General features: G+C 43.8%; 1 protein-coding gene across 1 annotated transcript in view; it reads left to right on the forward strand.

Annotated features, from left to right (window-relative positions):
• trappc9 (trafficking protein particle complex subunit 9) overlaps nt 1-22,967 on the forward strand; it is a 171,338-nt gene that overhangs the window by 85,634 nt on the left and 62,737 nt on the right. Inside the window, exons 19-20 of the mRNA XM_071537471.1 lie at nt 1,717-1,859; nt 13,640-13,750. Coding sequence (XP_071393572.1) covers nt 1,717-1,859; nt 13,640-13,750 — 254 coding nt within the window. The remainder of the gene's footprint in view (nt 1-1,716; nt 1,860-13,639; nt 13,751-22,967) is intronic.

Raw genomic sequence — 22,967 nt, forward strand, 5'->3', positions numbered from 1 at the left:
ATCAACCTGGCGTACCTTTCATTTGGTCGCCAGCACAATGTGTATCCATCTCCTGCTGGCATGTTAGAGCTCCTGCTCTTCCTCCATCTCCAGAGCAGAATGGCTCCACTGCCACTCTTCCGGGGAAAGTAAATAGAGAGATAGAGAGAAAATGGTATTCAGAAAGCATCTCAGGGTTTTCATTTGCACCCTCTTTATTTCTATAGCCTTTTCTCACAAGCATGTCTCAAGCATGTCTCAAGGGGCTTTATGTACCGTACATATGTCACATACCATACTACCTCACTACTATATATCATACTACATCATATACATACTACGTCATGTACCATACTACATCAAACATAATGCTCTCCGGTTCACCTGACCTGCATGTCTTTGGATGGTGGAAGGAAAACGGAGGCGACACTGCTAACCACTGATCCACCATGGCACCATATGGGTATTATACACAGTGTGTTTATCAGATCACTTTAGCTGTGTTGTTTTGCTGCATCATGCACCACTCATTACTTAGCCTCAATATGAATGCTTTATGATAAGACGAAATGAAACTTTAATGAACTCTGTAGGGAAATTTGGACTATAGAATGTGTAAAATGTGTAGAAATTTATGAAAGAAAGTATTGACAGAATTTAACTACAGCATTGTGAGGGTGTCCAAATCAAGAGAAAATACTGAGGCAAAGAAAAAAATGAATGATAGATATGTACGGTATGAAAATATACCAAAGATGTGAAATATACGCAGTTTGAGGTAAGTGAAACTTAAAATGAAGGTGCCGGGTCTACAGTAATGATAATCCTCTCCTCCTTCCTCCGCTCTCCTCCTCAGTGGGCTATGGCACTGTCATTAGGTTGTAATAGGCCAGACATCTAGCCAGCAGGATCTGAATCATTCCACTTTGGCTCGCCTCCCCCAAAAAGGGGGATAGAGAGTGAAAATAATCAAGGAATTGGCAAAAAAAAATATATCTGGAAAGGCGCAGCAAGTGCCTCCATCAGCAATATGCGGGGAGATGATATACGCTGTATAGGAAGAAAAGTGGGACCTCGGACGCTCCCTGCGCCCCGCTCCAGCCCATCGCCTGAGTCAGCTACTGCTCGCTCCCCATTAACTGTCACTTTTAATTTCCCCCTCGCTATCCTTCGCCCACTTGGCTGCTTGTCCCGCGTGCCCCCCCCCCCCCTCCTCCGCCAAGTGCCTCTGACTCGGAGTGGCACTGTTATGTCCGCCTTCCCCCCCCCCCCCCCCCCCCCCTCTGCCAGCGCAGCCCACCCTACCCCCGCCGCCCTCTCCTCTCAATATTGTTATATGGAGAAGCCGCGTCAATACAGGCTTCTTGTCTGTCCATGTCGTCCCCTTCCGTCAGCCTTTCTCACCGTTACACTTCCATTTCATTATACAGCACAATAGCTGTGCTGCGGCGCGTTCATTATTTTTACCATAATGACTTTCTGATGCATCGATCTCGAAAAACAGCCCAGTTTTTTCTGATGGGATTGCAGAAGACGACGCGCCGGCTGTCACCTCTAACCCCAATCACACTCACTCACTCTTCCATAAAGACTCCATTGAAACGCTGATGGCGGATCGCACAACACTTACATTTATTGTTGCGCATTTGAAGACCCTTGGCTGAATTGACAGTTAATATACTGTATTGTGAAATCACTTTGATCTTAATTTGCATCCCTACCCTTGTCCTTTCGCAGTCTTTGGAAGCAGTGCTGAACTTCAAATACTCCGGCGGAGCGGGCAAAGTGGAGGGCTACTACAGGGATCTGTCTCTGGGGGTCCATGTTGACGTGGAGCCCTCTGTGTTCTTCACCAGGGTCAGCACCCTCCCTGCAACCAGGTAATACAGTTTGATCCGACCAGTTTATGTAAGCAATAGTCAGTGGCGGAAGAAGTACTGAGATCTTTTACTTAAGTAAAAGTAGCAATACAACAATGTAAAGATACTCCATTACAAGTAAAAGTCCTGCATTCAAAATCTTACTTAAGTAAAAGTACATAAGTATTGGCAGCAAAATGTACTTAGAGTATCAAAGTAAACGTACGCATTATGCAAACTGTCCCCATTTAGAGAGTTATATTTTTCATAAATTATTGGAATCTTAATACTGATTTATTGACATACATGTACATGTAAGCAGCATTTTGAAGCTGTCAAAGTAGGGCTGGGCGATAATTCAATATTATTGTTTATCGTCTTTCAGTGGAATCATATCGTGATGATATGAAGATATTTTGATATCGTGACACACATTTCTGCTGTCTAAATTTATGATGACAAGCAAATTTTACTTATAAACTCTCATAAAATGAGGTATGGTAGGAATATTATTTGAAAATTTCAGTTTTGTTTGACACCACACCTAACATTACCATTCGGTTCAATGAGATGAACATTCATTTGATTATTTAACGTGATTTTGCATACATGAACCATATCGTGATATATATTGATATCGAAAAAAAACCTTATGATTATCATGATATTGATTTCAACCATATAGCCCAGCCCTAACATGAAGCTAATCTTAACAATTTAGCTATACTTTTGGGTAGTCTAATCTATAATAATGCTATTTTATAGTTATTTTATAAAGATGATCAAATGATTTAAATATAAAATATTGATCTGAAAGTAACTAGTAACTATAGCTGTGAAATAGATGTAATGGTGTAAAAAGTACAATATTTCCCTTTAAAATGTAGTGGAGTATAAGTACAAAGTAGCATAAAATGGAAATACTCAAGTACAAGTACCTCAAAATTGTACTTAAGTACAGTACTTGAGTAAATGTACTTAGTTACTTTTCACGACTGGCAATAGTGATGTCTGTTTTGTGCAGCTTTGTACTTCAAGTCATGTCGTAAATATCGGAATTATGAGAAGAGCGCGCGTGAACGAGCCAACTAAGTGACAAATACGACTCGGAAAGTCTGAATTTAATGTTGTAGGCTCCATCTTTATTAAAGGATAATTCAACCTATTTTCAACCTTCACCATTAATTGGTGATAAACCTCAATTCTGCGGCTTCATCTTAGCTCCTGTATAGTTACAGTAGCAACAGAGCATGGCGTTTTATTGTGTTTTTCCTCTTGATTTGGTGAAACGATCGCACCATATCGAGCGTCTCCTAACCAGTGGAGCAGGCCTCGCGCTGTGACATTATTATTGCTATCAAAACCTGGAGACTTGGAGATGGTATTTCCATTGACAGGGCCGAGGCACACAGTGGCAGACGTGAATGGATATTGAATGGATACTCACATTCTCTCTCTCTCTCTCTCTCTCTCTTGCTCTCTCACATACACATAGACACACACCGACGCACACACATACACACACTCCCTGTCCCTCGCTTCACTCCACTTGTCAGCTCCCCAACTCTCGTGGAAAAACCCCAAGCGAGGGAGACAGATCGTAGCCCAGTAATGGCCACTTGAGGTGAATCATTAGCTGTAATAATATCTGCCGTTTTAGCCATCCATCTTGGCTCGGCGCTGATAGATCTGCCGCTCCGGCTGCTCTATCGTCACCATCATCCTGTCACCGCGGTCCTCCTCTTCGCTTTAACCTCACCTCAACTCACCGCATCCACAGTACCATCTCCCTCGCCACACCGAGGCAAGCGCTGCCGCTCAAGCAGATCTCCAAACGTAGGAGAGAGTTATTGAAATTCAAGGCCTTGAAAATCTTCAACAGGTCTTGAAATGTAATTGAATTGGATTATCTCAAGTCAAGGTCTCAGAAGTCCTTGAATACTGTTAAATACAACCCTACGTCTTCAGTTTCAGAGGTCTTAAAAATGCTGGTGGTTTCCTGGGGTGCTGTTTCTCTACTGAGAAATCAGCCCAGTCATGCAGACCTGCTCTAGGATTGGATAAAAGTTTTTTGTTTTTATGTTTAGTTTTTTCTTCCCCTTCATTTCTATGGCAAAATTGGTTTTATACGTTATTCTAACTGGCATTAATAAGGTTTGGAAAGTCTTACATTTACCTTGATGAAAGTTGCAGACACTGCTTAAAAATTCTTTTTATTTTTTTTTTATTGAAGGTTTTACATTATTTGGACAGAAACAGGCGAGCAGAAGAAAAACACACTTCATATAGACACTAAATGCACCCACACCTGCCTGCCCCCCTACACATGGACTGACAAACAAGCATAATAGATTGAAAAATAGTACAGATGATGGAAATTAATAACATACTAAAAAAAACTAATACGGAAGAAATTAACAAGACATACATCGGTGTGGACCAGTACACGCCCCTGTTAGCATTATATATCCTAGAGTTGCACGCACCTTGATGCATACGAGAACACATGCAGGCCCACATGTAAAAATAACCGAAATTATTCGATGGGGTTGGTCGTGTGGTTAGACTAGCAGAGCACTTGTTTTAGAAATATGATATATAATAAATTCATGCCTATTTACATAGAACCTTTAAAATGATACATCACATGAAACATTCTTAATGAGGCTATAGCCTGTCACGTCATAGAGGATAGGAAAGGAGCCCAGATTTTGTCATATCTACTCATAAAGTCTATGTTGCTGTATATGACTCTTTCCAGTTTAGCTATTTTGGCAAGTGCATTAGACCAGTCTTGAATAGCAGAAGCGGAAGAGTCCTTCCATTTGCAGTACAGTAACTTTTTATTGACTGTGAAGGCTATAGCCAACCACTTGCTATTAGGTTGATTTACAAGTCTGGAGAAGATACCAAGTAAGCAAATTGCGGGATCTGGATCTATTTGTGTTCCTGTTACTTCACTAACTCTTTGATAAACCTCAACCCAGAAGCTCTTAATTGTAACACAATCCAAGAACAGCGCCCTCTTCCCGCTTTGTGCCATAAAGCAACGCAGCTAATTTCCAGCCAAACCCAACCCAGTGACACACAGTGTAAAATGCAGTGTAGAGGCTAACAATCTTCTCAACGATAGTCTCATGTTTTTTTTTATGGCGATACTAATTTCTCAAAATGAATGTGGTAATAATTTGATGATATTAAAATGAACGCCGTAAATAAAGCACTTAGTACTCCCGTGAAACAGCATGTCTCTGCAGGGCACACATGCACTCGGGGCATTTATTGACCTCAGCACTCAAACTGAACATCTAAGGTTGGCACGTCACAGTCTTTCGCCATTCAGACTGTCATGTTGTAATGCAGTGTACTTAAAAATTACACTCAGTTTCCTCCTCCCTATACACCATCTCCTGGGATAAAAGTTGAACTTCTTTCCCCTGTTACACAATTTACGTGTTGAGGTAAGTGCTATTGAGGTAAGCTCTCACAGGACTTGAATGAGAGTTAAAAGAGAACTTGGAAGCGGTTGTGTTGAATTACTCTAATATCGAGAGTAGGTTTCTCTCTCTCTCTCTCTCTTATACTCACACACACACACACACTTTTGAAAGTCTTTTCTCTGGACCGGTTTATGATTTCGCTGGGCCGTCTTGCTTACTCTGAGCTCCTCACACATACATCCCCGCTGTGTTTAATAGAGGTTATTCAGTGCGAACCAGCCGCTCACAGCGACAGAGAGGAAATGTAGATGTCTCGCTGTGATGCTGACTCCGTCTCTCTACCGCTCTCTTCCTCTTTATCTGTCTCTACCTCTGTCTTTGTCTCGTTCTGTTGCTCTACACCGCTCTCTCGCCGTCTCTCTCCCTGTCTCTCGCACTTATCTCTCCCTTTTCCTATCTGTCTCACTCTACAAGGCAAGGCAAACTTTATTTATGTAGCACATTTCATACACAAGGCAAATCCAATGTACTTCACCTAAAACCTAGAAAACACATAATTTGTCTTGTAAAATGGGTAAGTAAGGTTAATAATCACAACAATCAACTCATAAAATGACATTAAAAAGAACCGCTCCAGTTCCGCTCTCTCCCTTTCTCTCTTTATCAGTTTTTCTTTACCTCTCTCCCTCCTTGTCTCTTTCTGCCCCTCTCTTCCTGTCTCTTCTATTTGTCACCGCTGTAAGGTCATTCTATCATGAAGTTGCCAAATAGAATTCAAGTTTACTTTGAGTTTTTGTAGATTTTTCCAATAAATGAGGTAATTTTCTTTGATTTTATTGATAATTTGGTTAGGCCAGATTAAGTTGGGGTTTCAGGACCAGCTGGCAGAGGAGGTTCTCGTCTTTGCTCTACTCTTGGCGCTGTAGGGCTTTTGAGTGGTATAAGTGGGGGTCACTGGATTTTAAATGCTTGTAAAAAATTTGATGGCTCGCTTCTGAATGTGTAGTTTAAGTGAGTATTGGCCCAGTTCAGCCCTGCATGCATTATTGGCTGTGTTGGTACTGGGCATTGGTTAGTTAATGGTCCCCACACTTCACTGCCATATAAAGCTATCGGTTTAATTACACAATTTTAAGTTTTGAGCTAGGTCCTAATTGGGATGTGAATTATTATTTTTTCTTTTGAATGTAGAATTGGTAATGAAACCTCAATATGTGTAACTTTTGGTGTGCTCAATTTCTGTATCTCCAACTGTGAATTTATGTTGCTGAGAATTGGATATTTTTTGAAAAGTTAAGATCTTTGTCTTTTTCAAATTAGTGCCCATGTCTTGCTAAACTAGTAAAGGATGTCCAAGCTCTGTTGTAGACCCTCTGTAGAGGGAGAAAGGTCATCAGCATAACTCAGGCATTTGACCTGTGTGTTCGGCCGACTGACACCAGGGGCTGTGGAGTTTTGCAGTTCAGCCAGTTCATATAGATGTTGAAGAGGGTTAGGTTCATTAGGTTCACTACCGTCCTGCTTCATTCTCTTGCACTATTTAGAGTATTTGGATCTTTTGTTTACAATTTTAATTGCACATTGGTTATTTGTTCGGCATCGATTTGAGCCCTATTCTTATTCTTTTTCTGCCCTAAAACGATCTGTACCTCAGAGAACGTAAGTCCTAAAGCAATCAAATTTGGGAAATAGGTTTCAAATCTTCTCCACTACTCAGGCAACAAAAAATACACTCATTGGCCAGATGGTGGCGCTATAACAAACAACTTTATGTTTTGTCTAATAACTCCTGAACCATATGGTAGAGTCAGCATTTTTCCCCTCAAGCTGAATCCATTACACATACAGGTTTTCCGTTTCGCCATGATAGTTTTTCCGCCACTTAGATTTTTAAGCAAAACACAGCATATATGGACTTCCTACTCATAACTGCTTGGACTGTTTGCACCACTGAGGATGGCCTGTGGTTTGGGGCTGAACCGCCAGTTTTTGTGGAGTCAGTGCATCACTATGTTAGGCCACCAGGCAGCCAGGAGGCAGCCACGAGGAGTGGGCTGGAAGACCCCTCAGGAACCGATTCAACACACTGGGCGAACATCAGTTAAGACTCTCGGAGAGACTGAAAGCTGAGATCCTTGGGGTCGCTACCTGAGCCGGGACGTGGAGGTGTTCAACCAAAATCGGGGGAGAGGAGCTGGCAAGAGGAGAAAGGGAAACTTCTCTTGTTTGCCACTCCGAGCCTGGGGAGCTTTGGGGAGTTATAAGACCTTTATCCTGCCGTATTTAAGGTTAGGAACATCAGGGCTCTTCAGGATGTCAGGGAGCATCAGTGGCAGGAGGTGCTGGGGGGAACAGAGTGGCAGGCTTTAGATGGAGGATGCTTTATAAGTTCCCTCTTCCTACAGTGGACTGTTCTGCATGGGACCTTAGTGGCAAAAAACTTTCTGTCCATTGTGTGGTCCACCTGAGACTGTTAAACACGTGTTTGTGCAATGTAAGCATATTGTACCTTGGTGAAAGTACTGTACTCTGGGAGGATGTGTTCTCTTGACTTGTATCTAATGGGACCAGTGTATTCTGTTAGGGAGACAGCTAAATGTGTTTTGCTGAGCGTCCTGTTTGTGCTGCTGTAATGCCATGTGTATTTTTGCATCATTTATTGCTGCATCGTTGCCCATTGCAGTGTGTTCTGTTGTACTGAGGTATGCCAGATGTGTATTGTTGCGTTATGCCTTGTTGCATTGTGGCTCTATCTGTTCTGTCGGACGGGGTTGAGGGTTGGACTGAGTGTGAGCGAGTGTGGGTGATTGGGTGTGAGAGTGGGTTTTATTTTGAGCACACAGTGGCTGCCTCCTGGTGTCTTTCATGCAGGATGTTTCATTAAAAAACATCAAAAGTCTCTGCTTCTCTCTCTCTCTCTCTTTACCTCTACCACCCTCTTACCCTTTCTCTCCTTGCTCGCGCTCTACCTCTTTCCCTCACCCTACCGTTCTCCCTTTCTGTTGCTCCCTACCTCGCTCTCTCTCCCTTCCTCTCTTTCGCTTACTCTGCCTCTCTACGTGTTTTTCTTTACCCGTCTCCCCCCTTTCTCCTTCTACCTATCTCTCTTTATCTTTCTCTATCTCTCTTTCCCTTTCGCACTTTCTCTTGCTCCCTGTTGCTCGCTCACCGCCACTCTCTCCTCTCTCTTGCTGCGCCTCATTTTCACATTCTCTCCCACTCTCTACCTCTGTCTCTCACTCGCTACCTATCGCTTTCATTCTCTCTATTACCCCCTACAGTAACGCTCTCTCTTGCCCTTTACCACTCTGTCTTTACCTTTCTCTCTCTCTCCCTTCCCCTCGTTTTCTCTCTCTATTCCGCTCTCTTTCTATACCTCTATCTCTCTCCCTCCCTCTTTATCTCACTCTGCCTCTCTCCCTTTATCTATCTCTCTTCTTCTCTCTCACCACCTCGCTCCCTCTCTCTGCCTCTCCCTGCCTCTCCCTCTTCCTTCCTCTCTCTTTCTTGCATGAGTCCAGTCTCCCTCTCTCTACCTCTACGCCTTTATCTCTCTCTTTTTCACCCTACCCCGCTCTCTATCTCTCCTTCCCTCTCTCTCTACCTCTCTCTCGATATACTTCTTTCTATACCTCTGTCCCTTTATCTCTCCCTCTTCCCCCCTTTCTACCTCTCCTACTTTCTCTCTCTCTCTCTCTTTCTTGCCTTCTCATACACACACGCTTACTTTACTTGCACTTGGGATTCAGTACAGCTGAAGGTGTTATTCTGGCTCTGTTTTTCTAATATATGGAAACATACCTACTGTATATGAGGTGACAGTTCAATACCATTTCCCACAGTATAAGCTAAATCTCCACTATAACTATTATTAGTGGCCCCTTTGACCTTTTTATGTGATGGTTTGTTGTATTCCAAGGAGTAGCAGCCAGCTTCCCTTGACACTCATAGGGCCCACTCCAGAGATTAGGCCCTATATAAGGTGACAGATGTGTTAAAGAAAGTGACAGAGGGCCAAGGTATGTGTGAAATACTCAGTGATCCATACATTACAGACCTGTTAAAATCCCATTCACTCAGTGTTGTTACTCCGGAAAAATGCATTTCTCTGCTGGGCGAGACGCTGATCTGCCAGCGTGTTTTTACTGATTGCTTCTTTTGTATTCGGAGGCATTTTATGTGAGTTATTACAACAATGTACAGCTCCTATAGTGGGAAATCTCCCGCTGCTACATATAGCGATTTTTATATTCTTTCATGCTTGCCAGAAGGTGAAGCATCTCCATGTGCTCATGTGGCTTAGAGACTGTAGGATGCATTTCCACTTTCCACATTTCTTTACAGTTTGAATTGTGTGGAAGAGTTTTGCTTGCTAGTGGAAGATTAATTTCAAGTTCCCTGGAGTCATTTTGCAACATCAGATTGTTTGATTTAGGTTTTGCATATTACATGCTGAACTTCTTAGTGGGCTTAATCCTTTGTTGAAGATGTAATGTGAGCGTAGTAGCTGTATTAGTGAGCTATTGTTGGTGTTTTGAATTTATTGCAAGCATGGAACTAGTGCTAAGCTAGTTTTCACTTATTATTATATTGCTCAGTAGCTGCATCTTTAAATGCGGACATAAAAGCAGAGTTAACTGTCCCCTACTGGCTTACGCATCTAAAAATAGCCCATTATTGGCAGTACTCTAAATCCAACCAGGCTAATTAAGGCCATTACATTTTGTGTGCGGGGAATATGTCACGTTTTTGTGCCAGAGTGGGGCTTCAAAATCAGCACTTATTGATCGTAGATCTGCAGGATTGACTGGCTCGTGGGCCTTGTTCCATTGATCTTCTTTGCCTTTTTGCCTTCTCCCATGGTGCGTGCCATTTTTACCACCCACCACTCCACAATAACAGCCCAGTCAGTGTCACAGCACAGTTTCCTGCCTTGATTTGGTTGTTGCTTCTGTTGGAACAAACTGATGACCAGACTGCCGCCCTTCATAGCTTTTTGCTGTGGTCTGTATTGCGTTGATGTCTCATAACGGTTTTGCTCCCATGTCAGTGCTCTTTTTGGTGGTCTTGGCGTAGAAATGTGTGGCGCTGGGTTTGGAGAGCTATTCTACCACAACAACATGGGGTCCTCCTCCAATCAATAATGCTGAAAGGCTGATCTCACGGCTCATTCGTCAGTGTGACAGATTTCTCCTCAGAAATAGAAGGTGGCATTCATTATCTGGCTGCCCTGTTTTTCCTGCAGACTGCCAGCTTTACCTGTAGCGGTGAGCCATGAAGGTCTCCTTTTAAGTGCCTTCTTGGCTTATGACGGTCTCTTTTACAATTAATTTTCACTTATTCAGGAAGGGAGATAATCCTCCTATCGCACTCATAGGTGCACACGGTGGTAAGAGTATGGAAGTAATCCCCACCACCTACACACACCTACACGCACACAAACACACACTTCCAGGCGCACACATGTTCACGCACATGCAGCGCTCAGACCCAAACTCATTTTGCGGTTCATCAAATGTACACAAGACAGAAATATTGATATTCCATCGATGAATAATTTATGGTGTACGCTATGAGCATATTAGCAGGTCAGTTTTGTGTTCACTTTGAAACGCCAAGGATAACTTTGAGCCGTGTCTGCCTCCTTCTGCTCTCGGAGAGGAATTTAAAAATTCACAGACCGAAATGGAGACAAATAGTTTCAAACCCTATTGGCGGTTTTGAATTATTTATTCAGCTTAGATCTCGGTGCCCCGTGCAGTAGCTCAGCTGAATACTTATCAAAATGATACAGTGTTATGATCCTGTTCCCTTTGGTGCGGAGGCATTATCTTCAGCTTGCGTCTATGGAAACTCTACGCCGCGACGGTGCCCGAATGAAGTCGTCTACCACTGCTTAACGCCAGCTCAGGCTAGTGCTGGGGGCTTCAAACTCTCATTTTAGCAAAAGGCACAAACACACAATGGCCCTCATTCATCACACTATCGTGGAAAAGAGCGCAGGATCTACTGTGGAAATGACCTCAAGACTCTTGCCATGTCTGATTCATGAAACGTTCTCACACCACCAAAATTACAAAAAGTTGTGGCAGCTTATAATGCCAGTAAGTCCAATCATTGTCCATGCGCAACGCAAATATATAGTTCTCTGAAATGAGCGTACACACTTTCCAAGCAGACATGAGATTGATCTTACGACAAAGATGGAATTGATAAATACCGACTTTTGCGTTGAAATGAGCGTACGCCCGCATCGGATTTGATCGTACGATCGCTTGATGAACGAGGGCCAGCGTCTCTGCCTACATCCCCGGCTCTATCCTCTCAGTTTATCGTGGGTACTTAGTGCATGAGCAATGGGCCTGTGTTTCCTAACTCGACTCTTGCGGTTGGGCGGTCTGATTGATCACCTCAGCTAAACGCCCCGGCCTATAAATCAGTACCTCGCCCCACTCAGCCCGTTAATCATGTCCGCCAACAAAGACAAAGAGACAATTAAAGAAACATGGGTAGGCCTTTAAAAAATATGCTCCTTTAATTGCCACGGCAGTTTATTAGGGACTCGGGCAAGCTCAACTTAAGCCTCCATTAACCCTGAGATTTAAGAGGGAAGCCAGCTGATGGGGGATGGCCTTTGGAAACGGTGCGACCCGGAGGAAAGGTGGAATGACAGGCTGCATTTAATTTACTCAATGTCATCGCAAAGGACGAGTTGATCTTTTTCATCTGTTTTTGCGACATGATTACTCCATTTCTTGTGATTAGTTTGCAGCGTGCTGTATGCAGATCCTTTTTTAATCTTGGGGGAAGGGGGGGTGTTGGCATTCAAAGTCAAGACATGAAAGAACCCAAAGGCTCTGTAGATATAAAATGTATCATGGGTTTAGTTTGAACTAACGTTCATTAAAATTAATGAGTAGGCAGCCGTTTCCAAGTGTGCCAACAGAGTACGGCACCACCTGTTGAGGCACTTTGGCTTCGCTAATGCCATTGTCATGTTTTGATTTATTAGGTTTAATAATAAGTATTATTATTTTTTGCTCTCAAATTGATTGACTGAGCTGTTGTCGCATGGAGTGACAGCTACACAGGAGATTTAATTGAATTTTGAAGCTGAACATGTTTTGTTTACGTTACAAATTCTAAAATTGCAAAAAGGGAAATAAGTCCAACCCTTCAAAAATGTGCGGATATTACCTGTAATTGACACATTTCATAACAAACTTGATTTGGACTTCAACCTAGTGCTGCTTTTAGGTTTATTTTCATAGTTTACTAATTATGTAGCATTCACATAAATCATCTTACACACCTAAAGGATATATTATTCATATAACATCACATTGGCCGCATAGGACAGTCTGCTCTCTGTTTTTCTGCGTCTGTTTCCATGTCCATTCCTTTCATCTATCATTACTGGGAGAAAAAACAGCTACTTGGGGGTAAAATTAACCTTTTGAAAATGCAGCATCATTTCTCCTGGCTTGATCTAAATCACAAATTGGCCCTCTTAGGATCTGCATGAGAAAAGCAGGCCCGGGCTGATGCGGAGATGGCCTGCTGCAGCCAGGCCTCTGGGCCTGATGAAAGCACCGCCACCTTTTGATGTTATGACAAGGACTGATGAGTACTTCACACCGTGTCTTCTCTTGATCTCATGCATTTGGTGTGTGTGTGTGTGTGTGTGTGTGTGTGTGTGCGTATTTGTGTGTGTGTTCTTGTACTTCAATACTTTTGAGAACCAGTTTGAATTTTAGACTTTGGGAGTGAGGACATTTTTGGACGTGAGGTCATTTTGGCCTCACTTCTTCAAGGGATTAGTTTAGGGTTTGGCTTTGAGGGTTAAGGTTAGAATTAGGATTAGGGCGAGTTTAAAGGTTAAAGGTTTAAGTGAAGAATGTAGTGGTTAGGGTTCAGGAATGAATGTAGTCAATGAAAGGTCCTCATAAGAATAGAGGTACTGGGATGGCTGTGTGTGTGTGTGTGTACGCACGTGTCTCTGGATATGGACGGGAAAGTTTGGGGATGAGGGGGATGACATGCAACAATGGTCCGAGTCGGAATCCGCTGTTACTTTTTAGGGTGTAAATGTAAGCTCATGTATACAGTATAGACACACACACACACCTGAACACATAAGCAATAGAGCCACCCAATCGGATGCAACTGATTATACAGGAGGCTCTTTGCTTGTCTGTGGTGCATAATGAGGACTTTACATCTAACAAACTGTCATTTGATGAGTTGATCTGTTCCAACTTGTATTTGCCACTGTGTATATTCACATGCGAGTGTCTGAGCGAACAGAGATACAGTATATCGGACCTGCAGTTAAGTTGTTGTGGCTCTGTCTGTCCACAGCACCCGCCAGTGTCACTTACTGCTGGACATCTTCAACTCCACGGAGCACGAGCTCACCGTCAGCGCCAAGAACAACCAGGACCTGGTGCTGCATGCCAGCGAGTGCCAGAGGTGAGTGGAGAACCTCTCAGTTTACATACAGGTAGACATATTCTCACTAAGCCCCATATCACTCTGACTCACGGGACACACGATGATAAAACATAGAAAGAAAAAAAAAAAAAATGACAAGACACAAGCATACTGAAATGTTCAAACATTCAACAGCAGGTTGTTTAAGAGGTGTGGATTCACTCTCGGGGTCCAAAGCCATGAGTTGTTGCCTCCAGTATCTGCTTGTTAAAGGGCACATTGTGGGACGGGACAGATGTCGTGACGAGGCCTTTCTACTAATGACCCTCTTGCAGAGAGAAACATTCCAGCTTTGAAGTGGCAGCATCACAAGCGTCACACTCATTATCTATTGATGGAGACACGAGACAACTTTGTTTACACTGGAGCATGTACGCCTTGCAGAATATTATATGTTCTAAGCGAGACTGATATATTGGGACGTTGTTGGCCTTTAAAAAAAGAAAAGAAAAAAAAAGCAGATATCAGCATGTTGGAGTCGCCTACCTCCAATTTGATGGAGATTCTTCTTCTGCTTTATTTTTCATTAATTCAGCTTCAGGGGTACCAGTCTGTAAAACCTGCAATGAAACCTGCCTCAGGCTGCCTTAAGGAGCTGCTGACCCAACTAATAGAATTTCATGGAGTTTTAGTGTCCCATGATGGTCTAAATGTTGTAGAGGTTTTTCCACCCGACCAGGAATACGATTCTGGTAGAAACACTGGATCTTTGTGGATTTTGTGGCATGAACATGAACATTGTCAGATTTAAAATGCAAATATTGGAAATCCATATCAGCCAACCAAAACCTGTATCAGTCGAGCCCTAAGGTGCTCCTCCAGTTTGCCACTTCCTTTTCCTCAGTTCTTCCCCCTCAGTGCACTTGCACACACACACATACACACACACACACACCACCATCCTCATCACACTCTCTCTCTCTGTTTCTGTAGTTGGCCTCAGCCTCACTCCTCGTTCAGCTTGTTGTTCCACTGGAAAGTAGCAAATTATGATTCCTGTCAGCGCTGTCTCTCCAGAGCGTCCTTTGCCATGAGTGGGGGTACACCGTCGGTGACTCATAGGCCTCCCTCCACAGGGAGGAATGTTATTATATGGGAGGAATAAGGGGGTGGATGGGGATCTTTTCAGACGGAGCCAAGCTGCTCCAACACTCAGCACATTCCAAATAAGCCTTCCAGTGCAGCAACAAGGTGTTAAGATCAACAAACTCCACGATAAGTGTCTGATTTTCCCATTGACGCGCTTTCATTTGTGGTTTCATTTTACTATGTTTATGTCATTGTTGACATGGGAGGGAACTGTCACATGTCATGAAAACAACCAAAAAGCTAACAAGGCACATTTACTGTCGAGATACATGGCTCCTGTAGGACAGGGATGATGTATGGACTAGATTTTGGGAAAGACCTGAAACACAGAAAACCTGTCAAACAAGAGGTACTGTACCTGAAGACTTTTTCGCCACACACACAGCTCCTGTCCTGTCTGATTGTAAGATTTGGGGAAATACAACATATTGATGAGTCATCTTTTAAGGCTGGAGCAGATATTCTCTTGGTGTCGAGAAAGGTTCATTTCCAAATGTGTGCACAAACTGCTGCACATTTGCTATTGCGGGTATCACAGCCACATTGGAAGCATAGCTCAGTGAATTCTGCTTTAGCTGCAATACATTGAAAACAAGGTAAACAGTCTTATCTAAGTTGTACTTGAAGATATGAATAAAAATGTGCATTCCATTCATAGGTTGTTTATTTTTTTTTTTTGCTCCTTTATCGGATGAAGATAAAATCGACCCAAATATTGAACGAGGGTCCACCGATGAAAAGCACAGTTTTCAGATGGAAAGTTATATTTTATTTTCAGTGTTATGTAATTCCCCAAAGTGCCAAGATTCACTTTACCCTTCTCTCATTGGTACAAACATAGACATAGAACATGTTGTTCTGAAAATGCATGCTTTTGAATTGGAAATGGAAAAACACCCAGCTTCTGTAGAAATCGATGCAATATCTTACAATAAGCCTATGAGGCCAAAAAATGATATTCTATGTTAGTTTCTTTGACTGTTGGATGTACAAGTCCTACCAGCATTGACACTGATTATGAAGAGAAGTGCTGCCGCTTCTCAGTCCAGCACATCAACAACTGCAGATAGATATACGGGGTTACATCTCCTTTCCCCCACTTTGACTGACGTTTCATTCCTGTAGAAACAGCACTCGCTTTTGACTCCGCATCCCATCAGCGCTCCCGTCCTGCCGAGATTTGTCTCCGGGCCTGACAGGCACATAAATCGATTATCAGCAGATTAAGCTTTTAAGATTTCCGGCGTATCGATTCCTTTTGACGGCATATTTCTAAAGACACATCGGCGGCGAAAGCGGCGGACGCGGCCTCGTTGATCCTCGGCTCAGGCTCGTTCAACTCGCTGATCGTTTCCCCTTTGGCACGCAGATTATTCAGAGCGTTGGGGTGGGGATTTTTTTTTTTGGGATGCGGAGAGGAACGGAGGCCGCGCACCCGCCGCTCCCTCCGTCTGCCGAACCATATTGCGCTTGTCCTCTCCGGCTCGTCCTCCCCCTCGGTGTCAGATGGCCCTGTCATTTCGTATTTTTTCTCGCGTTCCCGTGATGAATGAGGTGTCAGGTGCGAGATGTATTCTGGAGTCTTCAGCCAGGACTTGTGAAGCTAAGGCTTCAGTCTCAAGACCGTACAAATGACTCTGTCAGTCAGCCGCGCTCGCCTGCTCCAACAAACCATTTTTAATTGATTCCAAGAGCTTTTTTTGTATGGCTGCACATACAGAAAAGGAAGGCTTATACAAGGAGAAATATAGAATAACATGTAGTATGGTCACTCTATGGTCACTATGCTTTCACTGTAGAACTTAGACCTTACTGGATATGTTTGGAATGTATTTGTATGTGTGTGTGTGTGTGTGTGTGTGTGTGTGTGGAACTCTCACTCGTTTCCCAATGGAGGGAGACGTGGAGAGAGGGAGCGCAACGGAGAGAGCTGCTTTCATCTTCTCCTATCATTCAAAGACATGTCTTTCACAAGGTCTTTAGCCCCTTGTTGGTGTTCATTACTGGAGTGAGAGAAAAAAAAAGTGAAGCACATCAGAATGAGGCTGGCCCCCTCTGATGTTCGGGAGCCCTAGAAGTCTGCCAGAGACCGCCGTCGCACTCCGCAACGGTGCCTAAACTTCTTCTCCCCCCCCCCCCTCCCCTCATATTAGCTCCAAACAGTGCAGAGCAGGGAGCGGGAGGACGCGTAGTTGTCTTGGTTGTCATACCAGTGTAAATACAGGCTATTCCCGGCTAAATGACGGATTTCCAAATTTTACGGACCCGTCGTAAAAAGTGCTTTGTAGAAATCAAAATAATAGGATTGTGAGGTTGCTTTTTTTTTGTTGTTGTTGTGGAAAACATCAAAACGACGTATGTTAATGCAACAGAAAAAAACAACAGCCCTACGTTCAGGCTTTAATTCCTAAGGCAGCCTATCGGTTTGAAAGCGGCACTGTAAAATTCCGCCTTCATGCCTCACCATGTGCATTAACTCAAGTTTTAGCGAAATGACTCACTCATGGTGCAGTTATTCCTCGGTGCTCTTTTTTTTTTTTGTATAGGCTACATTTTTTTTGTCATCACCTTGAGCATAGAAAATCGGTCCGGCTCGTGAAGCTCTATATAACCAGCATGCAAATCAGCGCTGTTCTCTGCCTTTTCACTTCATCTTCTTTCATTTGGGATGACGTTGGAAAAAAAAACACATCGGTGATTCTTTGTATCGTCAGACAGCCCCGACCTTTCCGGGGCCTGAATCTAAAATGATCTAATGAGGCTGAACGAATTGCATTTTCTCTCTCTAATATGAATACAAGATGTCGGGGGCATACATGTTATTTACATAGAAACAGTGCTCAGTCATGATAAGTGCGTGGTTTTGATTGCAAGTCAGTCATGTCCTTTAGTTGGTTATCCTGCTGAATAGCGTCTGAAGTGTTTGAACAGCATCTGATTGTCAGACTTGAGGAGCAGAGTCCCTGAGGCACTCCTCTCGCCGTCAGCTGTATAAATACAACCAACCGGGCGACTGGCCTTGCCCCCCCCCCCCCCCCCTTGTGTCGGGATCCCTTTCAGCCCCGGCCTCAGCATCATCTCCTCGCAGGTTTCTTTTTTCTTTGCGCCATTCATCCCCACAATGCCTTTTCATGCGTTTTCACCGAGACGCTGGATAAAATGTTTTCTATCTCGAGTGCGGGCCCTTTTCAGCTCTCGTCGCTCAAGTGGACCTGCTACGCCGCTCATGTTTTATATTTTTAAAAAAAAGCATCGGCGCTTTTGAACGCGCACCTATTCAAACAGGCCGGCTCCTGTTGAGTCAAGAAAGCTTCCTATTATCTGTGAAAGCTCAATATTCCTCATACCCACGTTCGCTGTTATAAACATCTAGTTGCCTGGATGCTCTTTCTCGTGAAGGTCATCCAATGACTTCTTCTGGTACGTATCTTCGCCAGCAGCAGATCGCCTCCAACCCCCCCCCCCCCCCCCCCACCTCTCCCCCCCACTTGGTGTCAACACCACAGCTGTGTCTCCTAGGGGGGCGGCTGAACAGGGCTTTGGGGTTCACATCTCATCACAGCATCACCCCCTGGGCACGAAATAGTCCCCATCGGCGTCCGGCATCATCATCATCATCATCATCGCGGAGCCCCCTCTAGTAGACTGCAGTTTTTCATTTGTAGCCATGTCTCCTTCTCCGCTCGCCATGCCTTTTTGGCTCTGTCGGATCGGCGCGCACAAGGGCAGACACGCCTCATTACATGAGCTTTTTCAAACAAAGCTTGTTTCCATGGTGACCACCTTTCCCCTTCCCGCACTACCTTTTTGTGGCGGCAGAGCACATAACGTATCCGCAGTCAGTAATCCCCACCGTTGCGACAGTCCCAACCCAGCCTCACCGTTACCATTTCTTTTTCTTCTTTTTTTCTCTTTTTTTTGGCCTTTTCTTTCACTTCATTTGCCTGTCCATTTAGTGTGTCTGCTCTAAGCGTGAAATGAACAATATCAGGTCTAATGAAAGCATGCAAGCGGTGGGTCTGCGGAGGAGGGGGGGGGGGGGGGGGGGGCGAGAGGGAGAGTAGGAGCGTGTGTTTTCTGACAAACATGAGAGCCGACTGCCGAGATGTTCAGCCGCCGCCGCCGGTCCGCTCTCTGGCTTTCAGCTTCACACCGGCAACACATTCTCGCAACATCTGTGGGAGGCTTTTATTTATTTTTTATTTTTTTATTTTGTGGTAAACACTTTTTCTCACTTTTATCTGAGGGAGAGAAAAAAAACAAAATCATCCGGGGACATATTTGTAGCGAGAATGAAATAATGCGTTCCTTTGGGGACTTTCTGTGCCCCTATTTTGCTGTCTGGCGATGGGCGAGTTAAGGTGCTAGAACACCGAGATCTTTTTTCAACTCGCACGTCTCCCTATTTATAGAAGCATCGCCTGCATCCAGTCTGAAATAACATCACACAGAAGGAGCTGCCGCCTTAGTCCTCTTAATATAACCCCGAGAAGTAATTTGACACTGATTGCTGGTATTTTTATGTGCTTTATTTCCACAGAATCCATATATTCATGTTGTAGATTTATATAGAGCTCAGAGCCAGGCACAAGCATTTCCTCTTCTGATCTACTGTAATTCCATTGACTTTATTGTCATAGTTCACCCAGATAAGATAATGCCCTGCGCTGTCATCGGATTATCCAGCTCTCTAAACAAATCAGTAATGAAGCGTATTATTCAGAGGCAAAAATAGCTCGCCGTCTGAAACCGTCGTAATAGTCTGCAAAGCCTCAATTTGCTGCGCAGGAATATTCTTCCAATACCTATATACCCATACAGTAATTGGCTGTAAAGATTTGTTTTTACTGCAGCTCATCGCATCGAGTAAGACGAGTATCGATGGAGCTGCTGCTGCTGCTGCGGGTAGCGGAGGGTTACGCGGAGTCAGCCGCAGTCTAAAAATAGACCGTTGCTCTCGCCTGCCTCTGCACGGGCCCCCGTAGGATCTCCGCCCCATACGCTGTGGCACGCGAGCTAAAAATAGCGCCGCCCTCTGTGAAAAAAAAACCAAACAAACACGCGCACACGCACACACACACACACACGGTCACACTCGCACACGCAGTATGTTCTCCGCTCTCAGCTTCTCCCCCCCCCCCCCCCCCTGTGAAATAACACAATCATTGGCTGTTAAAGGAGAAAAAAAAAAAAAAGGGCTTTGATAAAAACGCTATTTGCGAATGATTTACTATTCCCTCTCACTCCCACGACAAGGATGCCTCTGCATGTTTCGATTACATTTGCTTCGGTGGGTTTTGAAAATTCAAAGTATAGATTTAGGGCCAGTGCAATTATTTTCTTTTTTTTTTTAAACAATACCCGGCGTATCTGTGCGCTTGTGCGGAATGGAATATAATTACCTGCACAAGCCCGATGTGTTTAATTGGCTTTGATTTCGCTGTCCACGGTTGAGGTCAGAGGCTTCACAGTCAAGATGATCCACGCCATTTCAGTGGCTGGATGAAAGGGACCCCATACACTCTAATGTGGTTATCATGTACTTTTGGTCTGAGGCAACACAGCATTTAATTAGGAAGGGGTCATTTCACTGTGACCGGCTCATCCCAGGGTGATGTTATTACTGCCATTAAACAGGCTTCACTGCTACAGCTGACTGCAGGCTAGTAGTTATTAGCAATATAGTGTCAGAAGCCATGGCAGCTGCTTTTTTTTTTTTTTTTTTTTTGGTCCCACTCGACATGATAATGTTTAGCGATACCGGTCACTTTGCCTTAAGATCTTAGTCAAATACATAAATATTTCTGTCTGCATAAAGAAGAGCTTAACCGCACAGTGGATTTGTATTTATATATTCCAAAGCTGACTGCAAACATTGCATTTCTCAATATAGTGTTCAGAGAGGATAGAGGCTAAAACCTGCACAAATGTTCAATCATTTCTGTCTGGTCTGGTGGAATTACAGCACTGAAGCACGCAGCTGTCAGCTATATGATATGATGTAACTGTGCAGTTTATTTCTAGACTTGTTTCTCTTAAGGAGTTTTATGTTATGCCAGTGTAGCTCTCCATCTGTATGCATGGAAACATACATGCATGCTTGTGGATGTATGGCTTGTAAGTCTCGCCTGCATCTGTGCATGTCTTTGTAGGATTTGTTATTTGAATCCCCCAGCTCTCCCATCACACACTCACAGATTTGGCCCGAATCGTCCCGTCATCCGTCCGTCCGTCCATCCGGCCTATCTCCCATCTGCCCTTCCTGCTCTCCTCGGCCAGGGGAGGCAGAGGCCGGGCAGGCTGTTATCAGCTGGAGGCTTGGGGGGGGGGGAGGGGGGGGGGGGAGGAGGCAGGGAGGTGAAATGGGCTGGGGATTAGGCCCGGAGATGCTCCGCAGTGGCCCCAGCTCAGCACACAGTCGGTTATTAAAAGCCTAGTAATAGGCTAGATTAGTCTCCTGATATGGCCTAATCCCTGCAAGACTCCACAATCAAATCAATGGGAGAAGAAGACAGTGATGGTGGTTGGAGAGCTTGGGCTCTGTTAACCCTTTCCTGCCTTGGTAAAAAAGCTCTTTTTGAGGGGTTCTACTCATACTGTATCTTGCATCATCTTTATTTACCTAGCAGGCACATTTCTTCATATTGAGAATAATAGTATGACACTGTAGTCCATTGCTCAGTTTAATAAGACATTGGCATGTTCTGCGTAGTGAGCACGTTTTAAACCTGTGTAGAATTTTCTCTAAATATATTTTTGTCAATTGAAAGGTGATAACAGTATTAGCACAGTCGAGATACTATTCTATTCTAGCTTATGTTACCTTCTCTCTGTTGGCAGATCTCATTATTTCCCTTCCTGACTGCTTTTGATGTGTAACACAGAAATCTATCAGAAAGGATTATAACAGCAGCAAATGAAGCCTGGGAACTCTAAAATCACACCAAATGAAATGATTCTTTTTTTTTTTTTTGTACGCATCAGACCGTATCATCATTTAACAATATTATTTAATGAGAAAGTTCTACATGCGGTAGATCACTTGAATTCATTATTGCAGCGAAACCAGGGAATATAAAAGGCTCCTGTCACTGCTATAATGCTAAATGCTTTCTGTTGTCTCTTGAAAGGCATTCCGTTCAATAGCGCTCGCCCATTTGAAGTGTCAATTCGGATGTGGCCGCGCGGCTCTTAAAACCTCCCGGCTTTTGTCTTTAGTAATAACCTGTCCGAGGGAAAACCAGTCCCAGGCCTCGCAAACGACAGCGGCTTCCCATTTAGGCTCCGTTTGCAATCGTCGGAACAAGGTATTTTTAGGCTCAGCGTGTAATGTGCGCTTTTGAAGATGACTGGGAATGAAAAGCAGTGCCCATTTGAAGACGGGGACTTCAGTCGGTGACATAAGCCCAGTGCCACTAATCTTCAAAGGCGGATGCGTGTGAGTGGGGTGCGGCAGAAGCAGGCGATTTCCTTTTGTCTTTTGTTCTGAGGTCTTAATTGTTATTTAATTTGTGTTCTGCTTTGTTGTGGGAGGCTGTGAAATGATAATTGCATTGCCTTTTTCCCTCCAACCTTCTTTGATGTGCGTGTGTCTCTGGACTCAAACTCTGCAGCCACATTAAGAGATTTCTTGCTTCTAAGCTCATTTAATTAATTCCTCACAATATATAAGACAGGAAAATAAAAGATTACCTATAAATGATACCCATTTAGTGGCTACTGTAAATTAAAAAATAACAGAATATCATACCTCCAAGCTAAAGAACTGTATCACAATTGGACTTTCTCCCTTAGTGCACGATTTTCTCTCTTACCCTTCCCTTAAGTCTGATTTTCCTCTTGGTCGATACTTCTTCGTTCATATAATCTGTGAGTTTGTATGGTAATTTATCACTTGAATGGCGAACGATGATAGCTATTGAGAGAACGCGCGGCAAAGCCCGGCGATGCAGCCGCTCCTGCAGCGTGAACCCCATCCTTCTCTCAATGCATCAGAAAATGACTCCTCAGGGAGCCGCCGTGGCCTCTGAGCTCAAATCCAGAGATGAACCCGCACCGATCGATACATGGATCCACTGCGTCTTGCCTATCAAATAGGATGGAAATA

The sequence above is a fragment of the Centroberyx affinis genome, unplaced genomic scaffold (genome assembly GCF_046629955.1).
Source record: "Centroberyx affinis isolate AG114_WGS23_722 - 3 ecotype Tasmania unplaced genomic scaffold, CSIRO-AGI_Caff_v1 ptg003056l_1, whole genome shotgun sequence".
Classification (NCBI taxonomy): Eukaryota; Metazoa; Chordata; class Actinopteri; order Beryciformes; family Berycidae; genus Centroberyx; species Centroberyx affinis.